The 17342-nt window shown below is 52.8% G+C and overlaps 4 protein-coding genes across 4 annotated transcripts; 1 reads left to right on the top strand and 3 right to left on the bottom strand.

The window, feature by feature from the left end:
• Positions 1 to 812: 812 nt before the first annotated feature.
• Positions 813 to 2341, bottom strand: COL26b_005838 (uncharacterized protein; the record flags this gene model as incomplete). The annotated part of the gene is made up of 2 exons (XM_053178673.1): positions 813 to 1836; positions 2043 to 2341. 2 exons carry the CDS (start codon positions 2339 to 2341, stop codon positions 813 to 815), a joined length of 1323 nt encoding a protein of 440 aa, XP_053037316.1.
• A 3636-nt stretch (positions 2342 to 5977) lies between these two features.
• COL26b_005837 (uncharacterized protein) lies at positions 5978 to 7170 on the top strand (the record flags this gene model as incomplete). Its single annotated transcript, XM_053178672.1, has 2 exons — positions 5978 to 7069; positions 7093 to 7170. 2 exons carry the CDS (start codon positions 5978 to 5980, stop codon positions 7168 to 7170), a joined length of 1170 nt encoding a protein of 389 aa, XP_053037315.1.
• A 1350-nt stretch (positions 7171 to 8520) lies between these two features.
• Positions 8521 to 9412, bottom strand: COL26b_005836 (uncharacterized protein; the record flags this gene model as incomplete). The annotated part of the gene is made up of 3 exons (XM_053178671.1): positions 8521 to 8566; positions 8624 to 9050; positions 9106 to 9412. 3 exons carry the CDS (start codon positions 9410 to 9412, stop codon positions 8521 to 8523), a joined length of 780 nt encoding a protein of 259 aa, XP_053037314.1.
• Positions 9413 to 13663: 4251 nt separating this feature from the next.
• Positions 13664 to 15379, bottom strand: COL26b_005835 (uncharacterized protein; the record flags this gene model as incomplete). The annotated part of the gene is made up of 2 exons (XM_053178670.1): positions 13664 to 14751; positions 15223 to 15379. 2 exons carry the CDS (start codon positions 15377 to 15379, stop codon positions 13664 to 13666), a joined length of 1245 nt encoding a protein of 414 aa, XP_053037313.1.
• Between the last annotated feature and the right edge of the window lie 1963 nt (positions 15380 to 17342).

Here is a 17342-nt window from a genome sequence, read left to right as displayed (position 1 = left end):
CGTCCTCCCAGCGCCGGAGGGGGACCAAGCCAGATACGAAAGCATCCCCAAAAGTCGGGCCTACGCGCCCCATCCTCGAGATGAGCCAGAAAATGAGAGGAGGAATGGTGTCACGTCTCAGTGACATATGAGAGTGGAGATATTCGGCACAGGCAAGAAGGGGAAAGATCAGGGCCGAAGCCAAAGGCCTTTTCGGATTGGGTTCCGTTGTGATGCATTCCCCTTCAGTGGGTTGCCGTTTACACGGCAAGGGGCTCAGCACGCCCAGGTTGTATCGATAATTTTACAGGTGTCGCAAGAAGCGTCCTCTGCTTGAGCACCCTGAGAAAGTACGTCAGTTTCTTTCTTAGAATTCTGCGGGGTTGGGGTTTGTTCTACAGTCACACTGGATATCTAAGGTCAGCAGGGCCACACAAAGACGAGTGCCGAGGGGTTTACTTACGAAAGTCGAGGTCGAGCCCTCATTGTGAACCAGACAGTAGCCGCCACAGCAGCCTCTACAGAGCCTCTGGGTGCGTTCAATGCAATCGTGACACTGTTTCTTGCCGTCAGCTTGAGTCCATGATCGACGGAAGCCTCAGGTCTAGGCTCGCCGACGAGGGTCCCGACTCACATTGCTCCCACACTCCCAGCAACTCTTAGTGATACGAGCCTACATCGATCTCGGTCAGCATCTTTATATCCAGCTATCTTGTGAACGGTGGCGAATTGAGCAAACAGGCGCAAGATGCGTAAGAACATAGACAGCATTGTGGCATACACTTTGGAGCAGACTACGCCGGACAAGAGTAGTAGAAACCGTCCGGCCCGGCCTAGCGTAGCGCATCGATGACCTCGCTTGCGGTGCATTTCGGGAAGCATGTGCCGTTTCGTACCTTAATCTTGGGCTGGCTCTGCTGTTCCTCATGCTGGACCCAGGCACCTCCCTCGGCGTCGACAATGATCACATCGGTTTCGGCCAGCTCGATGGCGGTGGTAGGCGTTTGATAGCATTCCTCGCACCACCACTTGTTGCAGTCGGTGCAGTAGCGTTCGCGGAGGCAATCGAGGCATCGCGCAACGAACGAGTCGGTCGAGATCGAGCCGGTCCCGGTTTGCGGAGTTGTTGCCGCCTTGATCGAAGACGTCAAGACGGGCGGCGGAGCCAGAAGCGGGCGATGGCTTGCCGGCGTGTCCTTGTGAATAGTCATTCCCTCGGGGGCGGCGCCGCAGCCGGCGCAACCGCCCAGAGCAACAGTCGCGACGGCCCAATGGCGCGCCGAGCCCGGAACCCTTACCTTGCCGTAGGCCGGGGAGTTGAAATGATGAGGTCCGGAACACGGTAAGGCGTCGAAGGCGATGATACCGTGGCAGTCGACCAGGGTGTTGGCCCACTCCTCAACGAGCGGGCGAGTGATGATGCGGCCCCTTTTCTGGTACCACTCATCGCCCTCGCTGCGAAGGGAGGAGCTCAACGCCTGCTGCGACTTGGCATTCCACCCTGCGCTGATCTGCGCGGCGGCCGAGACCGCAGCGGCAGACGAGACGCCTGATGCCGTCATCGGGGGCAGCTTGCTGTCTGGCGCTCCAAAGATATACAGGCCCTTCAGTCGGGGCATACCCTCTGGTCGCGAGGGCCTGCAGGCATGTTGAAGGGAGCCGCAAAGCCTGCGCTCGTTGAGGTTCTTTGCGCCGCGGACGGAGAGAATGCGAACACTGTAGCTCGGGTCGTGAATGATTTCGTGGCAGAGCTCGGCGGTGACGGACAGGCCGTCAAGGACTAGCGTCTGCACATCTTGAAGGATGTTTCGGCGGCGGATGCTCGAGAAAATGCCTCTCAGCGGGCCAGAGTAGAAGCTGTTGGGGCATCGTCGCGTCAGTATTGGAGTTTTGCGATTCAAGTGTCATGCGATCCTCCGCAGTGGAGACTGAGGCCGCTTTGCGACCGGTAATGACGCCGTTGAACGGCCGTTGAAGAGCCGTTCGGAGCTTCGGAGGAAGCTCAAGATGGGGCTGGATTGGGACAAGGACGAGAAAAGGAAGCTGAAAAAAAAACCACGCACTCATCTTCGGTCAGATTCTCGTCAAGTTGAACGTTGCGCCATACTTCGCCACCGCGGCCGATACCATCAATGTCAAACTGCGCTGTGCGGACCTGGGTGAGGTCGAGATGTCTGAACACGCCCGGAGTGTGGGTGACGAGATCTCGGAAGCTTCGGCTCGTGGATGCGAGACTCAGACGATCATGGGCAGAGAGATGGGGAGCTGTGTGGGCGAGGATGAGAGGATTGTAGAGGAGATTGATGAGACTTGTGGGTGGGTTCTCGTAAAGCGTGTAGGCGTCGTCGACGTCCTGGAGCATGTTACGGCGAACGCGCGCGATGGGGTGATTTGGGGGAGCTGAGGTTCTGGGTGTTATGCGACGGCCGGAAACCACGAGGGCTTACGGCGATCAGACTGGAGGGTGAGATGTGTTGCTTGTGGTGTTTAGTTGGAGGGAAAGAAAGAGAATGCGACAGCAACCTCAGAGCTGAAGATGTCCGTCGTCTCGAAGGGTGATCGGGGCGGGATCGCTGGCGCGCAATCTCTCGGTCTCGGCTTCTGGACGGTGACGTTGGCGGCGACTTGTTTACATGGGGCTGAACGTGTTGAGAGCTTTGCTTAGTGTTAGTTGACGTGAAGGACCATGTCAAGAGACATATCTTCGAGGGAAGACGTGTCGGTCTAAATATCTACGCCATTCGAACCTTGCCAGGCACAGGAAATGCGGACGGCGGGATAGTGTCCGGGGCAAGCAAGGCAAGACAAGAAACGTGGGAGTGTCCATCCATCTGCTACGGTAAATTACTATTCTGGACCGTAAGGGTGAGGGTGGTAGCTTTGCGGTGAAGAGGTACTCCGTGAAGCGCGCAAGCAAGGCAAGGCCATGTACACGGCGAGCAAGGGACCTTGGACCTTGAACTTTGGGTCGACCGCACCGTCAGTAAGATGCGCCGAGAGATGCAGCACGGGCGGGCTAGAGCCCAGCAGGCTAGACCGGTCTAAGATCCAAGTGGATGAACGTCCAAGTTGCCCACCCAGATGATACCCTTGTTGATGTACTCTACGCGGCTGGCCCTCCAGTCTGCTGTACTCTCGTTTGCTGTGTTTCGCAAAGACGCTGAAATAGCTCCATGGAAGGGAGGGGGAGGAAGAGAGTGAGTACGTAGGAGAGGCGCGCATCAGTAACAGGGGAGGATTCCACATGTACCCCGGTACAAACGGGCAGTGACATGTCGCCTTCCTCACCAGGGCAGGTGTTGTCGTCGGCAGAAAGTGGTAGCGTGGTAGTATCTGGGGTTGGCCCGGTTGGGTCGGACCCTGAAAGAAGGATCGGCCGTGTCCAGTGGATGGGGTCATTGAGGGCCATTGGAGCAGAAGGGGGGAAAGGATAGTGCGGTTGAAACGGAAGAGCTTCAACCCGCCGTCTGGTGCGGTCTTGGCAGATGCAGAGCAACAGAGGAGGTCCGCTGCGCTGGCACGTCGAGGTCGAAGGTGTCCTGTCTGAGTCTCCGTGCCATGCATGCTCATAGTTATGCTGCCAAGAGTCGCTGTCTGTAGGAGAGGAGAGTGGCGGCAACGGTAACAGAACAAGAGTATGGAACGGACCGAAAGGTGAGGCAACAGATGGGGGGACACGGCAAGGGGTGGTCTAAAGTTGGCGAGGATGGGCGTGGATGAGACTGATGGGATGGGCAAACATGGACCATTGAGAGAAAAGGGGGGAAGAGGTGGTGAGGTGTGTTGTTGGGATGAGGTGAGGCGGCACTGGGCAGCAGCAGCAGCAGATGCTGCTGCATCAGGTCAGGCGGCGCGGCGGTGCACCCAAAGATCCCATCAAAAATGAGCATCTGTCTTTTTGGCGGCTGTAGGAAGTGAGCCCAGATACGCATATCCGCGAATGATGGGCCGAGATAACCAGAGGCCACTTGCCATTAGAAAATGAGATTCGTACGGCTAAAAGAGACCATTGGAGAGAGCGGATGACAGGTCTCCCTGGCTCGGCTGGGCACCCATCTCAACTACTTGGTAGACTCTGGAGGCTAGAGTTACTGGCCTTCGCCTACACTCTTCTCGTCCCATCGGATCCTTGGGGCTTATTAGATGCCGCGTAAAGAAGAAGAAGAAGGAAAAACGAGATCCAAGCTCCAATGAAGGTGTTCGAGCTGGGCGTGTCTTGCAAGTGTTACATGTCCAAATTAGCCGCTCCAACCGCTTAAACCTGCCCTGGCTGACGTGTTTGCAGGCAGTCCGCTGCCCTCACTCCGCCCCGTAGTTAAGGTTCCTCCGCTCGCTATTCGGTATTGGCGACCGAAATACCTACATGCAGCGGCGGCTGGGGAATCTCTTGACTTTGATATTCATGTCATGCAGCCAGTGACGGACGATGGGTAGCTCTGCCGGAACTACCTACCTAGATCAACATCTCGAGTAGGGTTCAAGTGCTGATTGGCCTCTCAACTCGTTTGACTCGGACTAAAGAGGGGAGTGCATGGGGGTCTTCAGGCTTCCGCTCCGCTCTGGAATTGAGGGCAGACGATGTCTGGCGCCATCTCTCTTGCACCCCAGAGCAGTAACGACAACCACCACCACCACAACACACCAAACCTACTCCAGTAAACCGGGGCAAGCGGCACGCCACAGTGGGATGCCCCTTGCTCGGTTGTCGACACGAACTGCTCAATCTGCTGGCGGGTTTGATCACGTTGCTCCTAGTGTTGTTACGGATACAGCAGCAGGATGATGATTCCCTGGGCGGCGCCGTTGTTCAGTGGGATGAGGTGTCGGGCACAGCGGCATGTTGCAGCAGTAGCAGCAGCCGCCAGACGGACGTGTAAGGCATCCTCAGTGGATGTTGGGGGTTCGCCATGCCTATTTTGGGGAGTGTTTCGGCGCGTTGATCCGCTAGCCAGGCCTGCTCCGGGGGTCACGGAGTTGCAGTCCGGAGTCGGGGCAGTCGGGGCTTTTGACCACATTTGTTTCGGTAGCTTTGATGTTTCTAGTGTTTCTGTTCTGGTCGATAGTGGAGGATAGGTAGCTGGATTCGGACGTGAAGCTTCTTGGCAACTGCGCATCATGATTCAGCTTAAGATAGCAATCGTCGACACCAGCAAGGTGACATCTGTTTTGTTTGGTTTTATTTTTGCTGGGCAATGGACGTGCGCCGCGGAGTCCTCGGGGAAGGGGGTTGGTGTTGCGGTGCTGTCATTGCACCACAATGCCCAGTGGACTGTGAGTGTCACAGACATTGTGGTTATCGCCAGACTCTGATTGGACAAGACTCTGGACAATGGATGCACCAGTCTGCTGTGGCTTGAGGAAGTGGCGTCGACTAAATTTCCACACTTCCCGGGCAGCCACTGGACCTCACGGAAGTCGGCGTCCGGCACAATCTCACCCCGGATCCGAGGAGGGAGTCCCGTCTGTGCTCCATGCTGCACAGTCCATGCTAACTGACTGGGTAGGGTCGTGTCCAGATGTCGCAGGCGGTGAGCCACGGACATAATGTGTGGCGCGAGCTGGCCCAGACGGGAAAGCCAATAGCGCGGCTGGCCTTTGACGTAATGTGGCTGGTGCCTGCTGCCGCCTGCCTTTGCGCTCGGCAATTTCCAGAAGGCAAGACCGAACGAATGGCACCCAATTTCTGCAGTGGTGGAATCCCAAAGAAACCCATCATTGTGCTGAATCATCTCGCCGCATCACCATGCTGTTTACCACCTGAATCAGCCTCGGATAGACCGCCCAAGAAGACGGTAAGGTCGCGCATTCTCTTTGCCAAAAGCTCTCCTGTCACGGTCATGTCGAACCGCAATAACAACTCTTCCCTGCGTCCACTTTGTCGATTTCTGCCCCTCCACCCCGCCAAACATACAACAAGCCGACTCATACTTCGCCATCCCGACGATACCTCGTCCTCCCCGAAAAGATAACCAACCGAGCGACGACTCGACGAGCCATCATGGACGAACCATTACCCGAGCTGCAGTGGTCGGCGCCCTTCGCTGTACTCCCACCCATCAAATCTGCTTCCAAGGATCTCCGCGGCGACAAGATCCTACTCCCACAATCCGCCCTCGAGCAACTGCTAGCAGCCTCCCCGAGACCCCCGGCACCCTCCAACTCGTCCTTCACCTCGTACGATCCTTTTAACCCTTACGCACGCCAGCACCAAGCCGCTTATCGAGATACCTCTCAGCAACTGCCGAATCCATTAATATTCCGCCTGGTAAACCAAAAGAATGGAAACGTCGTCTATGCCGGTATCCGCGAGTTCTCTGCTGAGGAAGGCGAGATCGCCCTTGGATCATATCTGATGGACGCGCTGGGCATACTCCCTTCTGACTTCAACAGTGATGGTACCGGAAGCAAACCGGTCGACTTGACAGTCGAGATGGACCGCGATGCTCAACCTCATGTCACTGTCCACGCGAAGCAGTTGCCCAAGGGCACCTACGTTCGCCTCAGACCTCTGGAAGCTGGCTATAATCCCGATGACTGGAAGTCTTTACTCGAGAGACAATTACGTGAAAGCTACACCACTCTTACCAAAGACACCATCTTATCCGTCCGCGGAGTCAAAGGCGAGCAATTCAAGTTCTTAGTCGACAAATTTCTTCCTGACGGCGACGGTATATGCGTGGTTGATACAGACTTGGAGGTTGATATTGAAGCCCTGAACGAAGAGCAGGCGCGGGAAACGATGCGCCAGATCATGGCCAAAGCCCAGCCTGGGACAGACAATGGCAGCTCCAAAGGTGGCCAGATCGACGTGTGGAAGAATGTCGATGGACAGGTCCTGCCTGACGAATATGTCGACTACGAGCTTCCGTCTTGGGACCGGAACCGGCCCCTCACAATCGAGCTTGGGAATCTGCCCGACGAGGATGAGGTGGATTTGTTCGTCAGTCCCAAGTCAACTCGGCAACGTGCTCTCCCGCGCGACTCCGAGCACGTCTTTGGAAACTTCGATCCTCCAGTCGACGGGAAAAAGTCAATGACAATTCAACCCACAAACATTGAGCTCGAGAACGCAGAGGAACTCCTCATCTCGGTGCATGCGTACCCGTCATTCAGCGCCTCCGGCTCACCGGTCCGTTTCTCGTTAAGGGCAAAGGCTGCTTCAGAAGACGGATCTCGGGATGGGCCAATTGATTTGACTAACGGTGATGTCAGGTCGCCGGACGAGGAGCAATGTAACAACTGCCAGCAATGGGTTCCTAAGCGGACGATCATTTTGCATCAGAACTTCTGCTTGCGAAACAACATCACCTGTCCAAAATGCAAACGCGTTTTCAAGAAGGGCTCGCCTGATTGGGAGGCGCATTGGCACTGCGAGAATGACAACGCCTTCGGTGACTCGCCATTCAGCCGGGCGAAGCACGAAGACATCCGACACACTGAACGGGAGTGCTATGCATGTAACTACAAGGCCCCGTCCTTAGTAGAGCTAGCACTGCATCGCACGAGTGTATGCCCCGGAAAACTCATTCTCTGCCAATTCTGCCATCTCGAAGTGCCCCAAGAGGGTGATCCCTTTAACCCGTCTGCAGAGGTTATTCTATCCGGTCTTACGGCTCACGAGCTGGCAGACGGTGCCCGCACGACAGACTGCCACTTATGCGGGAAGATTGTTCGCATGCGCGACATGGCGGCGCATATGAAGCATCATGAGTTGGACAAAGTCTCTCGTCCCAAGCCCGACATCTGCAGGAACGCAAACTGTGGCAGGACTCTTCATGGGGTGGGCACAACGGGTACAGTCGGAGCAGGAACCGCAATGGGACAGGGCCCTGGCAATGATCTCGGCCTCTGCTCCCTCTGTTTCGGGCCTCTGTATGTGAGCATGCACGACCCTGAGGGGAAGGCGCTCAAGCGTCGTATCGAGCGAAGGTATCTCAGCCAGTTGATGACCGGCTGTGGTAAAAAGTGGTGTGGAAACGAGTGGTGTCGTGCAGGAAGAGCCAATTTAGGGCTGGAGGCCAAGGGAGCCAGCGCGCAAGCCGCTCTTCCGCTCGTGAAGCCTCTGGTGCAGAGCATTCCGAACCTGCAAGAGCCGATGCATTTCTGCGTCGACGAAGGGTCCCAGAGACGCAGGAAGTTGGCAGAGATGTTGGCTGGCGAAGGAGTGTGGGATTTCGAGTGGTGTGTAGCGGCCTGTGAGGCAGCCTCGGGAGATCTTGACAAGGCCAGGGAATGGCTTGGCAACTGGGCGCCGACAAAAGCAACTTGACGTATAGATAGATGTACAAGAGGCGTTTTGGTATAGAGAAGAGGTTGCGAAGCATGATACCACATTTACGTAGAGGGCGGGGGTCACAACCTGGGAAATGATGAAGAGCCAAATCAGAGAGTATACGTTGTCGATCTTTTTGTTTGTAATGCCTGCAACACTCCACCTCGCCTGTGGCTATGGATTATCCTTCAGTTCCATCCGTACACATGAACTAGTACAGGTTGATCCAAATTCGCATCGCGTCATGCCTCCTATGAAATCATTCCTGCTCATTGCAAAGGACGGTATTCGGTATTTTGGCTGACGTATGGGGGTCTGAGGTCATCAGCAAGTCGACCCTCGAATCGGATGCTTGAGAAGGATCTAACTTACCTTAACAGGTTCTTGGCTCCAACGATGGCCGCCGTACCTCCCGAATAAATGCCCAGGAGTCTACTCCAACTGACGTTTCCATATGCGTTTTGACCGACACTTAGAGCAACCAAGTCGTAAGCAAGGCATCCGCCGAATATCCAGTCGCTAGCAGTCGCCAGAAGGCCAAAACCAACGCCCGTAAGCACTTTCACGGCAGTAGACGGCTGTTGTCCGACAAAGTAGGCTACGGAGCCATTGTGCAGAAGGTCCAGCACGCCGATTCCAGCAAAGGTCTTGGCTACGATGTGAGTGAGGACGGAGTTGACAGATTTGATGTTCATTTTCGGCAAGCGGCTGGAGATGAAGTAAAGCTGAGCGAGACTGTTGATGACGACCAAGATGTTGGCCGTCTTCAGATCCGAATTGTTCCAAAATATCATCCAAGCTATTGATTTATATCAGTCTTGCTCTCAAAATGATTGGAAACGAGCAAATCTCACTGGCGATGCAAAAGTTCCCGATAGCATAGAACGGTGCAAAGTCGACCATTGTGGAAACGTCGGCGTCTATCTGCTCCGCCTTCGGATCGGCCTTGTACAGGCGCCAAAGCCACGCCAGCTGGAACAGCTGTTGAGGGAAGAAGAAGCCAGCGATGAAAAAAGGTTGCGGGGAGAAGAAGGAAAGGTTCGCGTCATGGACATCTTTCATATTAGGGGTGCTGAGCATGCCATAGTTCTGGGCGGCAAAGTCGACGATGAACGACAGGGGCGCGAGCCACCTGGCGGTTGAGAGTGAGATACCCATCATTGAGATTAATGTACAGTACTAGGTGAATACGATATTGCTTCTGGGTGGTAGAGGAAGAACGTAGTAAGTTGTTGACGAAATTAGAGGGGTAATTGTGGTGGTCTTATTCAGTTTACAAGACAGGCAGGGATGATTGTTTGCATTTCTGTTGTACGCCAGTATGTCGATGACACGTTCGGTGTTCCCAATTGGCCGATGACCGACGCTCCCGGATACCACAGAGGTTCATGAGCTCATGATTTTGGCTGGATTGGTTGGCTTTGTGCACTTACGTCGCCAATTAAGTATCCTACGTCATTGACTTTTTGGGTCAGGACAAGCGCCGATCGGGTCCGTGATGACCGCCCGATTTCATCGGCCCCACTCCGAAAGTCCTTCACCCGAGACGGCCAGTCCCCGGCGGTATGAATATGTTATCAGCTCTAACTACACAGCAATGCCCGGTGCGTAGGCATTGAGGGCAGACAATTATGGGCAGGTTAAAGAAGCCCTGATGTGTTGATTGTATATTATTGAATTGATGTTGAGATTATAAGTCTAGTGAAAGGTATCTATTCTATGGTGCCTTGACGCTTTTTGAGTCGCTTATCGGACTGCTCGGACTATGTAGTTTCAGTGGCGTTTGTATGACTTCGGCATTTGCTTCTAGGTCCTTGTTGGAATCTGGCCGGGGGGGAGAATTGTCCATATTTGCCGACGTAATGCGTTGGATCTCTGCCATGTCGTCATTGGTCGGATCTGATGCTTTCGCTGGCCGGCTCAGAACGCTCATGGGATATGTGAGAGTTGATCCCGTCAACCCTGAGTCGTCGCCGAACACGTCTTTCCCTCTTCCATTTTCTTTGGACCCAAACGGACTGCGTCTCCTAGCATGGCCTATAGTTTCTACTGGTGGCAGCTGCGAGTCGTGGTTGGTTGTCTCAAACATTCGTTGGTACCAAGGAAGCCTCTGGGCCAGCTTTCGTAGAAAAGGCACGCAGGAGCAAATAATCAAGGTGCTGACTTCAGCCTCTGACCATATAATCGGGACGGCAAGGTCGTGGGTATCATCGAGACCCATTTCAGTCACGGAATGCATCCGGATAACAGAAATCGCACAGACCCTTACAAAACTTGTCAGTATCTAAGCGGAAGGCGGATAGTTGTGGGTAATTTGACTCACATCAAGCCAAGTGATAGCATCGCAATGAGACCAAGTCTCTTGATGATGGGCAATTGAAGCCTCCAAAGGAACGGTATCGGTTGAATGAAAAGGATCAAGTCCGTGCAAAGGTTGAAAGCAAACTGTATGTTTCATCAGCATCCGGACAGAAGCGATGATTCTGACGAGCAAGCGGACACTTACGCCAATCCACCACAGCACAGGCAGGTCCAGGCAGGTTCCTACCGTGCTCGGAATCCAGGCCTTCGCAATCGGATGACACTGGAAAATTGGAATCATGCTTTCTTCAATCGCTTGGCAGCAGAGGAATACCACGATCGTCTTGTTGACGATGATTAGTCGTCTCTCGGGAAGCATTCGGATGTACAGCACGGCAAAAGACATTTTAGCCAGCGCAAGACCGTAGCTGTACGTTGAAGATGTCGATATCGTTAACTGCACCGCAGTCAGGACGAGCCCACTTGCTTCATTTCTAATTGCCTGAACATACCTTGAGGAATCGCTCGTAATTTACTGGATCGACGTCTTGATGATGGCGGCCAAAGCCTGCATGAGCCGCTGTCCCGGAATTAGCTTCCGCTCCACCAAGAGCAAAGAACAATCCCTACGTACACACAAGAGTCTGGATGCACATGGCCATGGTGAACACCTGGAAACATGTTAATCAATCGTTACTTCCCTTGATCGAGAGCCGCGCTGGCACGCCGACATACCCAACTTGTAACAATAAGGACTAAAACGATTTGTCAGAGAGCACTTCGGGACTTCAGGGTATGATTTTACCTACCATCATCGAGTCCATATGTCCTCAGACTTGCCCTGACGCCTACGCGTACGGATATGACCAGCGTCGTAAGGCACATCATAGCTACAGTAGCACCGATGAGTGGTTCCACCAAGCTGTCTGCCATTTTGGTAGGCTCCCGTCACCGCCACTTCACTACTGTGTTCTGGATTTCATGGGAAGTTTCCGAGCGGAAGGATCAGTTTCGCGTGAGAGTCGTTCGTCGCTTCTCAGTTAGTGGCATTTCACGTCCCCAAGTCCCAGGAGCACTGGAAGTTCAATCCATCATTCTGCGCACGTGGGTACGCCATGGAAAGATATGACGATTAGGCGCAGAGTGTCGACATGCTCGGCAGAAAAACCAGAGTGTGTCAAATAACAATCTATGACATAAGGGGGCAGTCTACTTTTGAAGATCTGCGAATTGGGTGCCGGATGTTGGCTGCGGCGGGCGGATGGAGACCCCTCCGCTCTATCCATGGACAGAGTTCGTGGGGAGAGCGTGAACTAGTCAGGCTCACAGGATAATTGGGAAGCCTTTACCTTGCGGTCAGGGATGAAATTGGCTAGACGCGAGCTACTCGCAAAGCTTAGCTGCCCCACGGAACTCCTGAGGAAGCAAAACCTTGCCCACAACCGCACTCAAGATCAGGCGATTTCTGCCCAGTTTGTGTCTTTGATGGGCTAAATAACTTGCTGGTCGGTCATTGGATTTCGGTGCTTGGGAGGGGAAGAGACAAATAGGCTCCGGTTAACAAGGGCATGCTGGTGTGAAGTATCCCGCCCGGCCTAGCTTTCGAGGGGAAGACGTGCGCAGCTCAAAGTTTAAAAGTCACGGTTTGCATCACGTCTCTTGCGGCGTTTCAAGAACCGCCAAATATACTTTAGAGAAACCCATGTCGAAGTTAGATGGGAGCTAATCGGAGGCAGTTTTCACCATCCAACGAGCGTTTCTCTGTCTTGGCGCCCACGTGCAATTGTCAACGAGCCCTGGCAAGTTCACCGGAAACCCGTCGCTTCCAGCTACCACGCACACAAAGAGTAGTTCCTTGCCTTACCATAGAAGGAGATAATTAGAGTTGAGCTCGTTTTGCGCTTGCTTCTCCGTGCTGAAGTTCTGTAAGGATCTTGACGAGTCAAACGTCTGCCACATGTCGATAGCGTAAGATGTATCGAACATGTGCAGGTCCAGCCCTCGCAGAACTTTTGCAGAACGAGACGTCGACGGCACAAGGCGAAGGACGGCGAAGGAGGTTCGCAGATTGAAAGTTGAGGGGGTTGTCGAACAGAGGGCATGTCGAAGATGGGTCGAAGCCACTTGCAACGGCCTTGCAACTAGTATGCTATAGACGAATCTTGAAGTAAGATGAGCCTGGTAATCTATAGCCATCTGGAACGTGAAATACGTCAGTCATCTCACAGCATCTGAATGACGTCGTGATCAACAGCAATTTTACTTCATTGGTTTTCTGTTTCCCCGCCAAGCTGCGACCTCGTGTGATTTAGAATAACGACAGTGTAAACAATGACGCAACTGAATCTGGTGCTGTTCAGCAACTGGCTCCTTCACAGCGCAGATCTGCAAACGTTGGTAAAATATTATTCCTTCGGCAGAGAAGCAGACCAGAAGGGCTTCGCCAGCTTCCAGTCAGAGTGACTCGACACGAGATGTCGCACTGGTTCAGTTACGTCGGTTCAGGCATAAACCGAAAGGGGTTTCCGCAAGGCACTCAATATAACATCCCAAGTAGACAGAAAAATAGCCTCTTCGACCGGAAAAACTGACATTTCGTTGCTAAGCCCTTGCTAATTGCGGCCCTCTCGCACTTACACATGTGAGGTAGTGGCTTGGCTTTATGCGCCAGTTTATCAACCAACCGTGGCAAGGGTTTTCGGCGTTTGACCCCAAAAGCAAGACATTGCCCTTCGGGCTTTGCTTATTATTGTAAAACCACAACACACTGCTATGCGGTATTCTTCCGTACCTAGTATGTTGGTATTACAAGGGCGCTTTCCCTAACTATATGGGTTTCACTGTCGGAAGCTATAGAGATGTCAGAAACTCTTGAACTGGCCAGTCAAGGCTTTGAAGAAGAACGTTTGCTGGTCAGCGAGGGTTTTTAGTCATTAGGTGCTATGTCTTGCTCATAACTGAACCTTCCATGAGTGTTTACATTACATAGTCTAAGATGATGATCATGGGAAGCGTGATATTAAGCAATTACTATTACTGGTGCAGCATGTCTTCATCCCGGCAACACCTCTTCATGTTAACGGAAGCACTCGCGCTCAAATATGAAGGGTTTCAAGGAGCCACATGACTCAACCACGGGCTGGTCAAGTCTGTGTAAAAGCTTGCTCCCTTCACGGTTGATGGTGCCCCCGCAGCAGTAACATTGCAGTTCGTGATCCAGTTGCCCTCGGAGTCGAGCTTGTTGGACACGTACTTCCTGTAATCTTCCAGTAGACATGAAGATCCGGGTCCGTTCTTGCAAGAAGGCAAAGGATAAACGGCGTCGTTCAAACGGATACGAACATAGGTTGCATTGTGGGATCCGCTAGGAGGAGATGGCGCAGTCGAGTTGGAGCATCTCTTGACTGGGGGAGAGGCGTGAGTAGCGTTTCCATACGTGCCATTGCCAGAAACAGCACAATTAAGTCGCTCAAACGCGATGGTACCTCGCATCGTGGTGTATCTAGAACTGACCCAAGCGCGGTCATCATCTTTCTCAGTGGGAGAAAGCGGAGCTTGGGAGTCCATAACTCCAGAGGCTGTCACAAGCTCATTAAGCTGTCCATCGTTGAGAAAAGAGACAATGAGCTTCGGTAGCGTGAACGTGCTTCCGTCGGTCCGTTTTCCGGTAACGGAAGGGCCTTCGCCAAACAGGGCCATAAGCGCGTTCAAGTACGGCGTCATCATCTTGGATGGGATGTCCGTGCCAGGACCAACTCCATAGTAGTAACGCAGGTCTTGGAAGTACTCATACTGGAGGAAATCCTCGTCCGAGAATATATCACACCAAGGTGACAGGCGGCCGGTGATCTGGCTTTCATATCCGCACAGATAGGGAATTTGCGACACATCGTTCTCGGTGAGCGTGAGATTGCCGGTAATCAAGGCTTGCAGGCGCTCGAGGACGGGGGGGATCCAGACATCGTTCCATTGAGAGACGTAGTCGCCGCCTTCCGTGTCAGCAAACGTCGGACACATATCCGACGGGGCCAAAGAATCGCCGATCCCGCCAGGAAAACCTTTTGAAGTGACTGATACGATATCTCCGAACAAGGTGGCGTTGGTCCCCAAAAAGCCACGGACAAAAAGTTTCGCAGTCTGTAGAACTCGGGAATAGTTGTTGGCCCAGACCATGAACTCTTCGCCCTCGTTGTAGAGATCTGGGTATCTTTCCGGGTCAGCAAACTTTCCTTGCGTGCAAGAATGCGGCATTTACCTTGTTCTCAAAGTGTATCCCAGGTCATGCGCTTCCTTGTAGCCAGTCGGGCTCAAGTTGGCAGTTTGAGACGAAGGATTCGTTAAAGCTGTACGCCAATTGGGTAGAAAGCTTAGGCTACCAGAGGCCCTGTAGTTTCCAGCTTGAAACTACGAAACAGCTTGTTAGTTGTAGCTGGGGGTGCAAAGGATTCAGTTGACTGACTCGCTCCTGCATAGACACCCAGCCGTTGTAAGCGCCGGAATCGGGATAACGTGAGCCATGCCGAGAGACGTAAGCTGCCTGGTCGACGAAGCAATTTTCCGGAATATCCGATGAAATTCCGTTGACATTTGGTCCTGGACCATTAAACGATCAGTGTCTGATGACATGAAAACGCCTGAGAAGGCATCGATCGAGGTAGTTGACGACATACCTGCATACCAAGGGCCATTAGCGCCGAGGTGCTCCAACGGGTGCTCAGCAGTCTCGCTAGCCGGAAGATTAATGTCTTGAACCGGCGCAAGGAAGCGCGAGTTGGCGCTCACCAAGCTAGCGGCGAAGCAAATAAGACGGAGCTTTGAGATGGCCATTTGATCTTGATTACTTCCTGACTGGCGGTACGAAGGGCTGGCTAGAAACGATCATCTTTGCGTCTGGAGTCATGGCAGGGCATTCTTCAATTATACTATGTCTCCCTCATCGTCGGCCCGGTCATTACCGGGCACGTGCTGTTATCGTGTTGTTTACCTTCGATGGACTTGCGCGGACAAGCGTGCCGGTGCGCCCAACGTAACATTGGCATCAAGGTGCACGTGAGAAACATGCACATCTGATTTGACGATTTGAACAAGGTTGTGGATATCCAACGGTGATTCGATCCCAGAAGAGACGTCGTACCCGCGGCTGCATTCGCTAGCGGCGCCGACCCGCCCCCGGAATACCATGTCGAGCCGGGGGACTACGTCAGGCAATATAATTTAACCCGAGGAAAGGGAAGGCGCTGACCGAGTCTGCAAGATGGTTCACTGCACACCCTGAAGTTCGAAACTTCGATTCGCCCGCGAGCACCAGGCCTTCTCGACATGAGAGTCAACACCCGTTCACGCCCCTTTGTTGAGCTATTCCTGGTATGTAGCATTGCCCGGTGCCAAACATTCGAGTCCGCAAATGTGGCGCTGGCGCTCCATAGTCGTACGTCGTTCAACCTAGTTTCCGTAGTGAAGAACAATGACCTCGAATCCTGCCATTGTGCACATGAAGCGGTTGTTCGGTACTTCGTCCAGGCATCAACAATCTCAGGTCCCGGAAGGGGAGACTTGTCGATCTAGGCGGGTGCCACATCTAAGTGAATGGTCTCTGGGTTGGTTCTGATTTATTTGGTCTCCAATCGCCGATTCCGAAAGAGCTTCTCGCGAGAGCCGTGTGCTATCGTCAAACTCGCTCGCACTCGACGGATATTCTTATCAACACAAGAATGGGATTTGTACAAGAGAATGAATGCCGGAGTTGTGACGTAGAATACATAACATGCGGAGGCTACTCCAAATAGGGATGCCTTAAACGCCTTGGTGGCAGAGTGATCATGAGTAGCGGAAGGTCAACCGAAGAAGAGATTTTAGCGGCAGGCGCCGACATTATTCGGTTTACAACCGTTGTGTGAACGAAATGCTGCCCAGCCACAAAACAGTCTGTGGAGGTAAAGGCCGATGCGAATATGAAGTAGAGGCCATAAATTTGATGGTAGCATAATCAAATCATTTGAGATTTCAATTCGCGCCACACTGTGGGCGCTGTGCCCCTATGGCGGTTCAAACTGAGGTTTCGATTTGAGTCGGAAGTTGAATAGGAGATCTAAGAGGCAACATACAGAACCTGGGAATTGGATTGAACTGACCGCGGATGGTTATTTATTCGCTGAATTACACCTGACTTCCAACAGAGAGTGAATAGGGAATACAGTGTCTTAGACCAAGAAGCCTGCTGAGAGGTGTTCTGAACGTTTAGACTTGGGGCCGTCTATTGAATTTTATAGATCAAAATTGATCAGTCGTTCAGTGTTATATAAGGAGTGAATATCTCAAGCTGGGTGTTATTAAAATTTTAATTTCATCTGTTCTAGCCTCAGTATTATAGGTAGTTAGGGCGTCTGCAGGTAATACCTTAGATAGAATTAGCAACCAAGGCAGACTTCAGAAGCACTTGTGTGTTTATTTGTTACTGTAGTGTGATTGAAAGAGGCGCTTAGATAAACGAGAATATTCTTTTTTGCGCCATACACCACATTATGTGGTCTAATAGCATGCACTTATACATGCTGAGGTCGTTCAAAGCACACATTGCAAGAACGAATGTTTCTTCTTCACATAAAATTACAGCTTGTGACAGCATGATACCGTCGCTTTTGAGCGATCCCTATACGAAACACATCTGATGCGCAGAAATTGCTCCAGGACCATCAGAGAGGAAGACTATTAAATCACCGCCAAGACCCGTTAAGGCCTCAATCTTGCTTCCAGACGGGCTGTTTCCGCGTTACATGTAGGTCTGTACGAA

Source organism: Colletotrichum chrysophilum (assembly GCF_026319265.1).
Source record: "Colletotrichum chrysophilum strain AFK26 chromosome Unknown scaffold_41, whole genome shotgun sequence".
Classification (NCBI taxonomy): domain Eukaryota; kingdom Fungi; phylum Ascomycota; class Sordariomycetes; order Glomerellales; family Glomerellaceae; genus Colletotrichum; species Colletotrichum chrysophilum.
The sequence above is the reverse complement of the archived record's forward strand: the minus strand, read 5'-3'. Positions and strand labels throughout refer to the sequence as shown.